This window comes from Styela clava, chromosome 15, assembly GCF_964204865.1.
Source record: "Styela clava chromosome 15, kaStyClav1.hap1.2, whole genome shotgun sequence".
NCBI lineage: Eukaryota > Metazoa > Chordata > Ascidiacea > Stolidobranchia > Styelidae > Styela > Styela clava.
The window spans coordinates 9,849,158-9,864,661 of NC_135264.1; the positions used below are offsets into that span (position 1 = coordinate 9,849,158).

At 34.0% G+C, this 15,504-nt stretch overlaps 1 protein-coding gene and 1 long non-coding RNA gene across 2 annotated transcripts in view; one reads left to right on the forward strand and one right to left on the reverse strand.

The window, feature by feature from the left end:
* Positions 1–13,060, reverse strand: part of LOC120333721 (uncharacterized) — a 38,951-nt gene extending 25,891 nt beyond the window's left edge. Inside the window, exons 1-9 of the mRNA XM_039401056.2 lie at positions 12,799–13,060; positions 6,560–6,730; positions 5,808–5,891; positions 5,434–5,604; positions 2,772–3,498; positions 2,054–2,189; positions 1,483–1,563; positions 847–958; positions 403–490 (exon numbers count right to left, since the gene is read on the reverse strand). Coding sequence (XP_039256990.2) covers positions 403–490; positions 847–958; positions 1,483–1,563; positions 2,054–2,189; positions 2,772–3,498; positions 5,434–5,604; positions 5,808–5,891; positions 6,560–6,730; positions 12,799–12,862 — 1,634 coding nt within the window. The 5' untranslated portion in view covers positions 12,863–13,060. The remainder of the gene's footprint in view (positions 1–402; positions 491–846; positions 959–1,482; positions 1,564–2,053; positions 2,190–2,771; positions 3,499–5,433; positions 5,605–5,807; positions 5,892–6,559; positions 6,731–12,798) is intronic.
* Positions 13,061–13,656: 596 nt separating this feature from the next.
* LOC144432384 (uncharacterized) lies at positions 13,657–14,461 on the forward strand. Its single transcript, XR_013480573.1, has 2 exons — positions 13,657–13,892; positions 14,171–14,461. It is a non-coding gene; the product is annotated as an uncharacterized LOC144432384 (long non-coding RNA).
* The last annotated feature ends 1,043 nt before the right edge of the window (positions 14,462–15,504 follow it).

A 15,504-nucleotide genomic window follows, 5' to 3' on the forward strand; every position in this document is an offset into this window, starting at 1 on the left:
GGAGTGAAATTTATGCTATATTCTGGTTTAGGATAGATATGATACTTTGGCGGAAGGAAAGAGCATGAGGTGAGATTCATACAATTGGGACAACTGACACCTTATTAAATTGTTCTTTTTGGTGATCAGGTAATGATGAAATATCATTTGCAAAGTTCCTTTACTCTAATTTTGGCAAAGTAAAGTTACTGAAGCAAATTAGGGCTGGTTCACGAACGAACCGCTGGACGATTACGGCTTCCTCCACCATCAAGTCCATCCGAAACAAGTAACTGGCTAACTAATCCCATACTTGACATGAACTGGTAACCTGACGAGAGGCTGTGCTCCATTTTATAGGCTCTCCTCTTACCCCCTGGATAAATATGTAAATCCTATCCATACATATTAAAATCTACTTACGGAGGGATATTCATTTGGGTTGTTCTCTGTATTATTTCAGCACTTCCTGCAAACTTCACACCAGAATCTCCAGCACCACCTTGTGAGTCTAAAAAACAAAAACTACATAGTAATATCACAAATGAAAAAAAATTAACCCAATTTACACCATAAAAGGATGGTACGTTGGTGATCATGCTCTAAATGTTTATATGGACAAGTGCCAGTCAGGTCAGTAAAAATTAGGTTAATTTTCAATTGTATTCAGTTTTACTTCATTTTAATTTTAGTCCAAGAGGGTAGCAAAAAAATTTGGTCGTGCCAAGTGGGGGATATAGGTTGATGAAAAACGCTTAAAAAACACTGATTTGAAACATGCCAAAGTTCCATTAGACATCCATGTACTTGTATACAAACAATCATGGATACAAGTACATCGCTCTGAAAACCTTATTAATAACTTACTGTCAGGAAACGAAGGTCTTTTAATAAAAACTTGTGGTTTATTTGTTTGAGGAGGTGGAGGTGGAGGCTTGGAATCTGATGATGAACTTGTTTTTCTAAAGTGTTCTGGAATCTAAAATACGAAAAGAACAATGGTATATCAATTACAAGGGTGCTATGTTAAAATATATGAACAAGAAGGTTGCACATTGGTACTAGTAGGAAAAAGCATTGGTTGAACCAAGAGTTTAATAAAAAAAATAAAAAAAAAGTGTTGCCATGAATAAAACAAAACAGAAAAACTTGGGGTGACATATTGTGTCCAATAATAAAAAAAATGGCCTTTTAAGTAACTTTTTCGATCTTTGCGTACTGAAATTTTGAAATTGATTGCTCCATTAGTTGATCAGTCTATGTCAGGTAGGGGATTAGTTAGTCAATTATCTGTTTTACATTGTATAGAATTGAGGTCGGAGGAAGCCCACGCAGGGAAATCAGAGGTGTGGTGGCAAGCATATTCCTAATGCTTAGCACGATGCCCTATACCGCTGAGCCTAGACAATTTACTATTAGGTCTGGTACAAATAGATATAATAAACTAAGGTTGCAATTACAACAAAACCACATAGAAAATTCCACAAAGTTGAAATTGCTCACCTGGTCCTTGCTAGGTTTTGGTGGTGGTTTAGGAGGTGGTCCTCGAACTGATGGAGCAGTTGTGTTGCCAGAAGGCTCATTCTGTAATATAATACAAAACTATTCAGTGACAGGTGATGCTGGCGGTCTTATGAAGCTTTCCGCAGACACATTTTATTTCGTAAACATCAATCTAAAGTAATGACTAAAAGCCGAGCTTCCATATGGATCAGGAGTCTGAGAATTAGGCTTTCTGTGTAAAGTACCAGCTTCAAAAACTAGAAATTATACATATCAGTCTTTATGTCTAAACCTAAACCTGTAAGAGACAGAATCTCACACTACATCCATACATATAAGTTCATGCCTCGTTGTAGCTTTGTTCGAAGTTAACCCATGAAATGCCTCAGTCAAGATGCTTCCATATCAGATTCACAGCTAACACTGCCAAACTTAATCTGTACACTGAAATAAAGGTGTTCAACACATTTGTACATGCATTCTATTCCAACCACATGAAGCGCTAGTTAGACTAGATAGATGATATGTTGAATTTTAGTATTTTAATTATTTATAAAGTAGGATTTCTTACATGTGTTCTCCTAGGCATTGGTCGTTGAGCACCAGAAGTATTACTTTCAACTGGTGGTCTATAATTTTGCCTGGTTGTCAAACCAGATGCTTCGGAATTAGATCTTGGCGCTGAGAAATCCCGGTATTCTTGTTGACTAGAAAAATGAAAATTGAATTAGAATGATGATATTTGAAAATGCCCTCGTCCCGGAGAACACCCAGAGCTCTTGGTTCAAGTCCTTATGCTCATCGTCTCAAGTAGAGTAAAATTAATTTGGAAGGCTAGTCAACCCAACACATAATATCCCTTAATGCAGTGGTTCCAACTGTTATACGCAAGTCATACTTTCGCTTTTGTATAGTTCAATAGCTTATAATATGTACATAAATAAGTATTTTAGTAATGGAAAATAAAAATAAAAGAATATTAGTAATTTCTCAGCAAATGCAAAGCAAAATTCCTCCCTAGGGAGCCAGAAAATATTTTGACTTTTAGACTCCTGTATGCAAGATTTCTTTGATGTTGTGTTGAGACTTGAGAATGGCAAGAAAACTCAATACTTTTTGAGTTTCTGTTAAAAATTTCGACTTCAATTTTCAACAATGAAAGTTTGAAATTCTGACATTGAAAAATTCAAAATTTCGACTCCGTGGAGTTTGAAATATGTCTCTTATTCCAAACTCTGACTTCGGCTTCAAAACCCTGTATAATATCATATCAAAGTGATAATACTAACTTGGAAGTGCCTGAAGAATTCTGAGATTTGCCTATTGGCAGAGTAGCAGCCTTATTTTTATCCTCTTGGGTGACCCGCTGACCTTTTCTCGCTGTCGGTGGACTTTCTTGTTTTGGGTGAGAATCATTATCTTTTTGTCGAAAACCTATAACGGCGTTACTTAAATCTTGGGAAAGACGTGCGGCAAGTCCCGGAGATAAGGTGGATGCCGTAGATTGAGTTTTAATGTGACCACGCCCATCGTCATCTTCGCTTTCAATATCTGAATCGTCCGATGGTGGGGGTGGGGGCTTAGACGGCAGTGGTTCATGCCTAGTTCTCGGTTTGGGTTGCGGTTTTTGTGAAACTTTAATGTTTTCGTTTGACACCCTTTTCACGCCTATCACCATGGGGCCACCTTTCGAACCCCCGGATACGACCATGACGTTGTTACCGGGTTGACCTTTGACCTGGAAATGTGGCATATTTCGTTTGTCTTCTGACATAACAATAGGGGAATTACTAGTTGCCACTTGATAGGAATGCCTGTGTGATACAGTCTGATGAGAGTTTTCAGCTTTGGATGGTAAAACGTCTGAAGGATATTTTCTGTGATTGTATATCGCAGTATTTTTCGGGGGCTGTACAACCCTAGAGGGGTCAGTTTGGTCCACATTTTCTTGATCTGATGAATTGTCTTCCGCATATGAATATATTTTCCTATGATTTCTTCTTCCTTTATCATCAGCTGAAAAAAAATGACAAAATTAAGAATAGAAGTTTTGAACGCATTTGAGTATAACACTAAATTTGTGAAAAAAACATAAAAAAAACTTCTCCAGCTATAGAAAGTACCAAAAATTTTGCTTGAATTATTTTTATTTTATAATACTGTTTTATATTATTACTATTATATTTGATTACGTGAAATTAGGCGATGATTTAGTTATACAGAGTGTTCATAAAGCCATGTTACAATTTCAATATTGTTATGAAGTTCGTATTCAATATATCTAAACAAGGTCTGTTTAATTTGACTGATTAATAATCAAGTTTCTACCTCATTTAATAAACCTGTAGAATTCAACAAGCTATATATGATATCGATAGTTTCTATCGCAATACAATAATGCTCGCAATCACAATATGTAATAATAATTGCAATAACACTTTAAGAACCCTGTATTATAAACAAGGATTTCCATAGACTTCGACCAATTTTTAAGTAAAAATAAATATCTTCAGTTCATATCCTTTAATAGTTACGTCTCCTCTAATGATTTGGATCGATTCTACAATGCCTACAAAAAATAAAAATACCTAGCTATATAATAGAAGAGTAGCCTATGTACATATTTATCTAGTCAAAACTGTCTGAGAATTTAATGACTGTTGTTTGAAGCTAGAAAGATGGTACTGATAAAAACTCATAAAAGCATATAAATACTGGTAACGAAAATGAGTCAATTTCCAGAAAAAATGCCTCGGGACCAAAAAAATATATTAAAAACCTCTAATGGAAAATTAAGTTCTCAAATTATTCGGTGTTATTTGAGCATTATAAATCCTGGTGGGTTAAGAATTTTGTAAGTAAGCAGGTAATAACATCCAGGCACTTAAGCAGTTGAGCAGGATACACTAAACAAAAACAAAAAAGGAAATCATTGCCATGCGGAACGCAGTATTAGAATATGGATAAAGATGTTACATGCATCGACAATTTAGAAAATTAAAAAAATTCTACAATACTTCTCTCGCTACTTCTAATATGGAATTTCTAATTCCCACTTTATAAGTTATTTATTGACAGATAACTAGGAATGGACAAAGCAGGATAATCTACTATTACTATTCATGAAACAATATTTTCTAATATGCAATATCAAATATATTTTGAATCATACAGAGTGCTCAACAGTTATATATTTGATGATTTATTCTGGAAATGGAAGTGAGAGTCGTTAGTTAAACTCGTCGAATGGCATTCCTTAAACATTTTGATGTTATTAATATAAGAGAAAAGACATCAAAAGTCAGAAAACCAGTAGCATTCATAGATTGAATAAAAACTTTAAATGCATTAATTATGCATGATTTGACTTTTTGATATGTATCAAAAACTAGGAAGCATTCTTGGGATACGTGAATTTAGTTGGCTGCGAATCACGCAGATTGCATAGATTCGTAGACAATGAAGCTTTGATTATTCAAGAAATTGTAACAAAATAATTCATATGGTTGGCGCGGCTAATATGATCACAATTATAAATCTTATTTTCAAATCCATTCGTGGTTATTGAGCAAGGAAAGACGTCCAACTATTCAAAAAAAAACCTAACTTACTCCTCTCAGTGAATGTTTGAAAGGAGCCTTGCTGAGAGAGGAAAATATCACAACTGAGAACTTTTCACACTCAAGCAGCATAAATGACCGTGTTAGAGTAGGTTAAAGAAAGTTTGTCAACGTTCATAAGGGCCTGCAGGCTCTATTTACCATACCTGATAGATTTAATTTAAATTTTCCTACTACTAGTTTTGCTTTAATCGATTATTAGCGGTCGACTGTAACTTCGCTCAGAGATTATCTCCTTTATTTCTGATCATGTGACATGACCTTGCAAATTTGAGCAAATTTCTAAAAAAAAAAATTAACAATCAAAAAAAATCAATTCATTTCTACATACCTTCTTCATGATGAGATGCTTCATTTTCTTCTGGAATGTTGTTTGGAATTACAAAATGAGGATGATTATCCTCGTCTGTGGCGGTATGGTTTCGCATTACAATTGTATATTGGTCTCCACTTGGTGCATTTTTATGCAAGTGATCTTCACTGTCTTCAGGAATAACATTATCTAAAATTAAAATACAATAAAATATCAAACAACCAAAATAATCACAGAAAAATATTCTACAAAAAATAACCTTCTTATTATGAACAATACCAGTTAAATTGTGAAAAAACAAAACAGCCGAACATAAGCTATGCTTTACAAAATATTGAAGAGAGATATAGTGTTGCTAATCTAACAATAACATTATATAATATAGAATATACCAGATTGATGATTGGGTTCCACTAATACTCCACGCTTTATCAAATCTTCTCTGGCACTTCGAACTGAAATTTTACGTTCCAAATCTAAAAAGAAAAAAGGTTATAAAAAAAAATGCATTTTATAACTGAAAATGTTCTTTTTTTAACGCCAATAGGCATAGACAGGGCCTCAATAGAGTTACATATTTGAATATTATATTGCATATACGTCATAATGTAGTCATTGCATGGAAATCTCAAATAGCACAATAAAACAAACAGCCTTTACGTATTTTCCAATGTAATACTCATACAAATGTGACTCAATAATGCATATGAATATTTTTAGGACGCTTCAGTGGACTAAATTAGATTAATTTGCATGATCGAAAGCATTCCGCATTTCACTGCGGTTATCAATATCCACACTGACAAAGGGTTTTTGCCATCGACAAACACAAGCCGCAAAATATGGTCGATTTAGTTTTTACAGTTTTTAGAAATGAAAAGAAATCCTTTTTTATCATATTGAGAGACTCGATTGGTACTTAGATAAAATAATTTCTCAAATAAAACTGTTCAAAATACCAAATTCTCTTCATGTACATGCAAGAACTAGCTTTGAGTAAATCTCATCAAAAAAAGTTCTGAACTTCACTCAGAAATCAAATCTCATTTATTTCTGAGTGAGTACGCGCGTGACCTAGCTTTGAGTAAATTTCCTCAAAAAAGATTCAAAAGATGAATTTTCAAGTAAATATTAAAAAACCTACTCGTTGCGGTGTTTTTAAACTTCTCACTCTTCTTCTTTCTCTTCCATCTCCAAGGTCGAAATATTTTACTCCAGTTGCTTTGAGCTTTATCTTTATTTTTCTTCGTAGTCATCATAGCTTCACTCTGTTGTTGATCACTTTTATCTGTGGCGTTACTTGAAGTTTCGTCAGCTAATAAAATGTCAGACAAGATAACAATAAGAATATCATGTTTCTAAAAAAAATATAGATAAAAATGAAATTTGAAACATGACTCTGAACTTGAGACACATTGACCACATTGCTAATAAAACGTCTTATAATGAAAAACAAAATAAAAAATGCTTGTTAATACTATGTAAATAGATATATGTTCCAATGAAATATTCCTCTAGTCCAGCTGCATTATTAATTTCACCGCTTTGCCCGCTGACTTTATTAATAAAATTCATTGTGTATATAGAAAATTAATTTTTTTGTGTGGCTCAGCTGGATGGCTGAAGTTGATTATAATATGACCTACTAACAAGAAATGTTGCACACTCCCAGTATAGTCCTACCATATTGCAGCATCAGACGTAAAATTTGAGCTTAATTAATACTGTTATGTACAGTCAATTATTCTGCCAAAATGTTCTACTTCACCAGAAAGTGTAATAAATTGTTTGGACTTTGACAAACTGAAATATTATGCATACAACTGTGATTTCATGGATCTAAGTCAGCAGAGCCTTGTAGTCAATGGACTATATGTATTGCTCAAACCTTTTTACTAAGATAACAATACAAACACAAAGAAAACAGAAAATGCGGCCATCTTTCCTATTATACAATATTACCGTAATTAGAAACAAGCAATCCAAATTTTTTCTCTGATTACCAAAACTGATAGCATTCTGAACCTATCCTATATATTGACATGTGAATGGGTACCTGCCTTCCTAACTACAGAATTAAATTATGGTAGTATCAAGCCTTTCACTCACTACCAGTACAGATTAATCCTTTTGTGTCAAAAATCTCTATAAACCATTCAACCATTTCAACACTGGTCAGTTGGTAAATACACAACAAGCTCGTCAGGATTTAGTACAAAAGCACAAACCACTCAACTATATTTTCAGTTTACACAAACGTTGTAAAACTGGGTTTAGTTGTGTTCTCTCACGTCACTCAATTAAAACTACCAGTAATGGAATTTCATTTTAATGTAGATCCATTAATAATTGAATAGGAGGACGGAAAATATGTTTGATACTGAAAACCATGGATCAGACATCAGAGGTGAGGAAAATGATATCACTTTCTGTGCTGGGCCAACTATTCAACTACATAAACTCATAAACGCATTTTCAAAATATTTCTATTCTACTGCTTCTGATGTGTTTCTGTACAAAAATTCCTGAGAATAGGATTTATCCCAAGGGAGGAGGAAAACCGACAGGATGGTGTAATCATATGGTAAACCATGGCTTATCATCTGGTTAGCCGATCAGGGCACGTATGATAATAGTATAAACCAGTTAATTCTTGTATATAAATGAGCTTTGGCAATAAAGGCAATCAAAGAGAGGTCACTAACTACTCTGTGATGGTAAAGATAGGATTTACATATTTATTCTGTGAAAGAGGAAAGCTGATAATGAGGACTTAATCACATGGCGAACCACAGCCTCTTGTTCGATCACCAGACCATGTCGGGTATGGGATTAGTAAGCCAGTTGATTGTTTCAGAAGCATGGACTAGATGGTGTAAGAAGTGGAGGATGCTGTAACCGACCAGTGGTTGCGTAAACCAGACATTCGAACCCACGCAAGATAATCAGAGCAAGCGTATTCCTAACGCTAGCACGATGCGCTACACGGCCAACCATCCAGCGATCATTTTGCACAAAAATATCCCCCACTGGGTTTCAAACCTGGAATGAGCTTCTTGCACTAGTTTGCCACAAAACAAAATTGTTTATCTAGCTCTTTTTTATCGGTAGTCCTTAATTAAATTGTCTTTGGTCAACTTTAAAAATATGTCATGGCTAATATACCTGTCAAAACAAACCTATTTGAGAAATAAAAATATTGAACGACAAACTGTCTTGTACAACTTTCCCTTGCTTACCATAGTTTACATCAAATTATCCAGATTTAAATATTGACGTTTGAAACTATTACAAAATGTACTTTAAACTAAGCAGAATCTATTCTTGTCAAGAGTGCTCAAGCAGGCTCATGTGTGGTGCGAGTGTTCCGGCACTTCGGTTTCTGTTATAAGTGGTGAGTGAGCTTATTTATTAGTTTGTAAAAATAGTCACTAATTAAATTATAGTTGGTTAAACTGGTTTTTGTTTTCATAAGAAATTCATCTGATGGAAAAATAACAATTCTTGCTGGACATTAGATAGAATTATTAAAATCATAACTGTTTTTGTTTTGACCAGAACTACAGTTGTTATAAAGAGGTATTTGATGAAAGAATAATAAAGTGAAGCATAATAATGAAAATTTGTTATTCCAGTTCTAAGGTGTGGACGTGGTAAACTCTACGTAGGATAGGATTTTTTATACTTATTCAGGGGAAAGGAAAGCTGATAAGACAACTTAATCAAATGGCGTACTGTGGCATCTCGTCACGTAACCACTCCATGTTGGGTATCAGGTAAGGGATTAGTTAGCTAGCCAGTCATTATTTATTTAAGATGCATGGAATTGATGGTGGAGGAATCACCCTACGACACCGTATACCCATCCCCTCACACAAAATTATCTCCCACAAGATTTCGAACCTGCGAACCCGCGCAGGATAATCAGAGGTGCGATGGCTAGCATATTCCTAACTATTAGCACAACGCGCCATACCTCTGAACTGCTGTTGTGACAAACAATGAAAGCGGAAATGTTGGAACAGTGAGAAGAGCAATAGATGGAAAAAATTGAAAATTGACTCAAAAGTAAGGCACTCAAGTAAGAACTCGCTCAGTTGGAAGTTGAGGATACCTGTTCACTCAAGACTGACGAGAGCAATACAAATAATGAGAAGAGTTCAAGTGAAAAGATCAAATACAGTTTCAAGAGGCTGAAGCTTGTCAGAGATGGTAAATATTTATTTTGAGAAAAAATAAAACTAAAGTAGAACATTATCAAAGGAAATGTAACGACAAGACCAACAACTTCACAATGCAAATTCAGCGGATTTATATATCTTGCCATTAGAATAAATACTAAATTGGAAGTGGAAGTATAACAAGGCAAAGACAAACACTGTAATGAAACTCATATGAACACTGGAGTAGCAATCAAAAAAAATTCATTTTGTTCAACCAGACTTTCATGACTTAACATGAAACTCTATTGTAGGTGGTTGCACCGTTGCAAGGTGGTTTATATAATTTCTACTTCCCAAACTACAACTGTAACTTCCCTGCAGTTAAGGTTCACTTTACCTAACATTGATATGGGTGTCCCCTTTCCTTATACTAATGTGAATCCTAAAAATTCCAAAACCCAGTAAATTAATTAGCAGAATTTAGAACTGCATGTATTGACTGTCCATCAGCTAATATACTCCCAAAAAAATATTGAGCTAAAATTAACAACCTCAATGCACATAAAACGGACAATGGACATGGAATTTGAAATGCAGTACACAGCCATCAATTATTTACATCTCTATTTCTATATAATATCAAACTGAGCTAAACAAGCTGATATATTGAACACAAGTACACACACTAACCAGCAACAATTAATAAATTCAAACTATCAATGTGTACCATGTAAGCACAAACCATCAAAATGTTTGCAGATTTAAATATTATGTCACCTGCAATGAACTATACATTGATGGTTTACAATGGTTTACTCAATATGGTTGCGATAGATTACTTCCCAGTAATGAATCACTGAGCATTAGCACAGTAACAAAATGACTGATCAGGTAATGCGTTCCTCGTGGTTTTATTAAACTTTCCTGTGAATGTGATGATTGTTGATGATGATGACTGTTCTATTCAAACTGTATAAAGTGAAGAATGCTATGAATTTGTAGAACCACAATTATTCAAAAGGGTTATTTTTTAAAAATATTGAATACTGGAACATTATTGCGACTATTGCATATGCAAAATGAGTTATGTTCACTATTTAGTGCATCTTCTGCATTTATTTTGTAAGTCTCAGGCTTTTAGGATCCCATCACATTAATTTCAAATTTTATTTTTCCATTATTCAAAAAAATTTGAATCGCAATAAATCTTTATAATTCAAATGAAAATTTTTGTGAGAGTCTTTGGAAATTTTTTTTTTTTTATGCTCACAATGACAGAAATGAGGGTGCGACTTTGTTATATGATCTCACTTGACACTTGTTAAACGTGATCTCAATCACCAAATCTCCCACACTAAATTGTGGTGCCGTTTTCGTATACGATTAATCTCATAAAGACATTCTCATAGAAATCAGTTCCTAACCCGAACTAAGATCAGTGAAATCACCGCTGAGCACTGAAATAAGTTTTTACATTTAACCCATCTATTTCATCTATGAATCAGATGATTATGAACAAATTCATTAGAGTTTGAAAAGATTATCCAGTCTGAAACCACTTGTTATGATACAATAAAATGTTTCAATAAGTACACGGCTAAATAACCAATTATCTGTCAAGAGCTATGATCATAAATCCTATACTAACAATATGTAGGCACTACCTTGCATGACCTTCTATAGAAATAGCAATAAAAAATGAATTCAAATAAGCAGCTTCCTCTCACCCACTTACTGAACAATCTTAGTCATCAATTGATGACAAACTATACATGGGATGTCCGGATAAATATAATAGTTGCAAGCATGATATGGCCAATAAATAACTGTCTTTTGTATACATATTCGTAAGTAAATATTAGTTGATGTGACTGGGGCTTGTAAAATCACTTACATAGGAAAATAGCTAGGTGAATGCAAGTTCCAAAAAGTGTGAGATCTTGAAAATCAAGTAAATACCAATCAAAATTCAAAGATGTGACAAAACCAAAATCGAAAAATAAATAAAGTAGTGCAAAACTTGGGTATCTATAGAGGCCTGCTTAAGTCTAGTGGGCAATTTCGAATCAGGTCCAGATTATTTTAAACACGAGCTAAAAGAGGCAAGCAATTCAGCATCGGAGAATATTCTGTAACTTGTCTAGAAAAAAATATGCATTTGTGCCTCATGGAAGATGTATTCAATAATGAGCAAATTAAGGAGTAATAACCTTTGTTTAATAACAATAAGATATGACACATCAGAACAAAATTGACGAGAATATTAATTTTTCAATGAGTTGACATCAGTCATAAAAATATCGATAAAGGGGTTCATACGTTTGCTGATTCGGTTTAGTAAGGCATTCCATTCCCAATTGGAAATCTGAGAGTATTCTATTTTTAAAAATCTAGTTACACCCAAACAGTGCTTTTTAATGGAATTTCACCAAAGAATGAGTTGTAGAATAGTATTATCAAGGTCATATTTCTAACAAAGTTGATTCTATTTCAAAATATTCTGAATATACTTTACAACAAAATTGTAACATGAGCTAGTTTTTCATGAACAAATGACAATTTCTATAAAATAAACCTATTTTATTAATTCTCCAGCCTTTTTTGAAATAAATGTAAGTTCTCATTACTTGACATAGATAGATACAATGGAAGAATTGTAAGTCAAAGATTCTGTCAATATTATTCTTTGCAAAGTCTGAAAGTGGATCTATAAATGACAGAACTGCAGAATGACTTATAACTAACTATAAATGAATAGCGCCCACCAGTACTATACGGTACATTGGCATCATACTGTTTGCCTAACAACACCTGACCTAAAATATAAATCACTTATTCCTGCTATATTTATGTAATATTTTGTTGCTGTGTCTGAGAAACAATGTTCTGTTCTTCCAAGCACAAATTCGATTCAAACTTGCATCATACCCCTACTTCTGTACTTCATTTTAAACCTACAAACCAATCATGATTCAAACCTTCAATTTAATTTGCTTTTAACTTAAATGTATAACACTTTTGATGCGCGTTTTAATAATTTATACCGGTACCTCTAGTCTATATAAAAATCAGTAAACACAAAACAGCATTGTCAGATTGTAGTTACTGAAGTATGGTTAGACTATACAGTAGACTATGAAAGTTTTCCATTCCACTATTTTCTATATTCATGCGTTATTAGAATAGACTATACTTTTATTGTTATTGAATAAAAATATACCTTCCCGATGTCCGACATCATCATCCATGGAAGGTGATTCGTTCCGTGAGTTGTATTCCGCCATAACTTTGTTCCGCCACTTTTCGCGGTTTTCTTCCTCTAAACCGCCTTATAATTGAATGATCGACGTTGACTAATTGGTAATTTCCGCATGAGGTAAATTAATTAGATACAAATTTCGAGATGTAGCACTGAAAAACGGTTGTGATACGGATTTATCGCCAAAATTTTAGTAAAAACACTCAACTTTGCGAACTAATCGTAATTCCAATTAGGCCGCGAGCCGAGGACATTTATCTTTCAGTTTCGTAGCGCACATCAGGTAACTACCTGCAAATGATTTTAAAATGTTCCTTAGAAATTTAGTAACAAATATTGCCTTGTTCCCACTTCCAAAAGTTGCACGTTTTACAGAAAAGACGCTTTTACTACAATAAATATGTGTTACCATCTGTCCTATTTTCTCTGCTTTTCCGGTATCATGGGCCAATGAACGCAGACTTCTGCACGACGTAACAGTCAAGTTAGTCAGCTGTAGGTGGATCCCCAGTGGTCGGATGAATATCAGATGTACTACAACTGCTCGCTTTTGCGTTGAGTAGCCTTTCCTGGCTTTCCATAGTTTTTTTCAGTTACCGGTAATATTAGTTCAGTTATTCTAAGGAGGTGTTGAAAAGTATGGGTAAGATATTAAACACTTGTATATCCTTACCATAAATAGCAATATTAGTTGAGCACTAGCTCATAAGACGTTGTTAAATAGGTACGGAGCGGTAACTCCAAGGAAGGCTAGACCTAGAATAATATGTCACAAACAACGATATTTTCTGGCTTGCATGAAATGTTTATGATTAATTTAATGACTCTTCTTGACTATTCAGCAGACTTATACTACTATATAGGCCACAGCATATTTGGAAATATAAATGAATGGCTGTTTCTGTAATGCACGATTGTGTGAAAGAGAAGAAATTATTCAATTTCACTAATGTCGGTTGGTCTAAATCTAAATTCATAGAGTCGACAAGAACCTGGGAAGCAATGATAAGTTATGCCGGAGTGGAAAGAAAGGTAGCATTGGAAACGATTGAGAGGTGAGAAATCAAGTTGTAGACAAACAGTTGATGTTTTAAAATATAGTCTATACTCATACTGTCATAGGACATTTCAGACTGTGATATATCAAAATTTATTGTAGATATAGTCTAGTAATGGTATGCAAACACTGCTGGACTGTAGTACATGCAATGAGCATATATACGCTCATTTAGTACATCAGATAAAATGCATTATGTATTCAAGGTATTAGTTAGTGTTTAGGGGTATTTTTAAACTCATGCTGCTCCAAATATTATTTTCTTCCTCATTTTAGATACTGTACTACAAAAGAAAACGGCAATGTTCCACCAATCCGACCTAACGCAGGCTCTGATCCCTGCTGCTATCAGTGCTATAAAATGGATTAAACAAGAAGTCTTGAAGCTTAAAGGTATATGAGAATCATAATAGTTGCAAACAGCTTAGATGGGCTATTCATATTGAAATACTTTAGCACTTTTCTGCAATTGGAACTGCCCATCAAATTCATGTTGGAGACTTCATTGAGATTTTCAATTCATTTTTTTCCCTCGACTATGAAGATCTTTTGAGGTTAACGAGGCATTAATAAATAAAGCTGAGGAATTTGAAGAGGATATGAAGAATGTAAATGATACCAGGGCACGTCTATTTAACACTGTCAAACATAAGGATTATACTCTCCACCCAACAATGATTCACTGAAGAAGCATGTGGCCCTCAAATCAGTTCTTGAGTTGGCAAACTGCAAGTGTAAGAAAAATAGTCAAAATAATTTATGAAAGTGTGCCAAAATCAACTTAAATTGCACAGATTTTTGTTTTTGTATTGACTGCAAAAATCACAGTACACTTATAGAGGAAAAGTCGATTTTTGAGATAGTGGATTTCGAAAACAATTCAGAAGAAAGTGAATTAGATGTGTCGTAGTGTCGTAGTCCTGTTTCTAGAAATATTATTGCCTTCGTTCAAATACATAACCACATAAACTAAAAAAAGATTAATTGTAAATTGTAATATTTCTGTTCACTATTTTATGTACATATTGTACATTCATTTAATTTTCTTGACTTTTGCTGTAAATTTCTAAGTGAGAAATAACTGATTTATTTGTGTTTTCGTGCTCACGATGTTAATTTGTGACTTCATTGCTTAAAAATAAATACGTTTGATAGCTTCTATAAAATGGATGTAGCTTTTTATGCTGTTCTTGTTGTAAACTGCTTGTGGTTATTACATAAAATTTATTCGCAAATGTGAATCAGCGTTGTTGGTGTCGCTGCTTTCGAGCTCACTCCCAACTCCTGTCACACAATTAAAGTATTTTTTGTTGTTGGTTACATGTTTGCCATATTTTTCGTAATCTACCTAATAAATTATGATTGACTGAGGAAGTCCGATTTTGGTCAGGCAAAACATTACAGGAATACATTTGTGTTAGTGTGCTGTAGGGCTCTCGAATTGCATAGTTTTTATGTATGTGTTGTGAACTTATGGTTATTGAATTTCCGGGAACCTCTTATATTCAATTTCGCACTAGGATTGTGGAACAAGCTGTAATGCGTTCATTATGTTCGTTTTCACACAAAACTGAAGAATTTATTTAGTTACGGTACCAGATGTGCGCTAC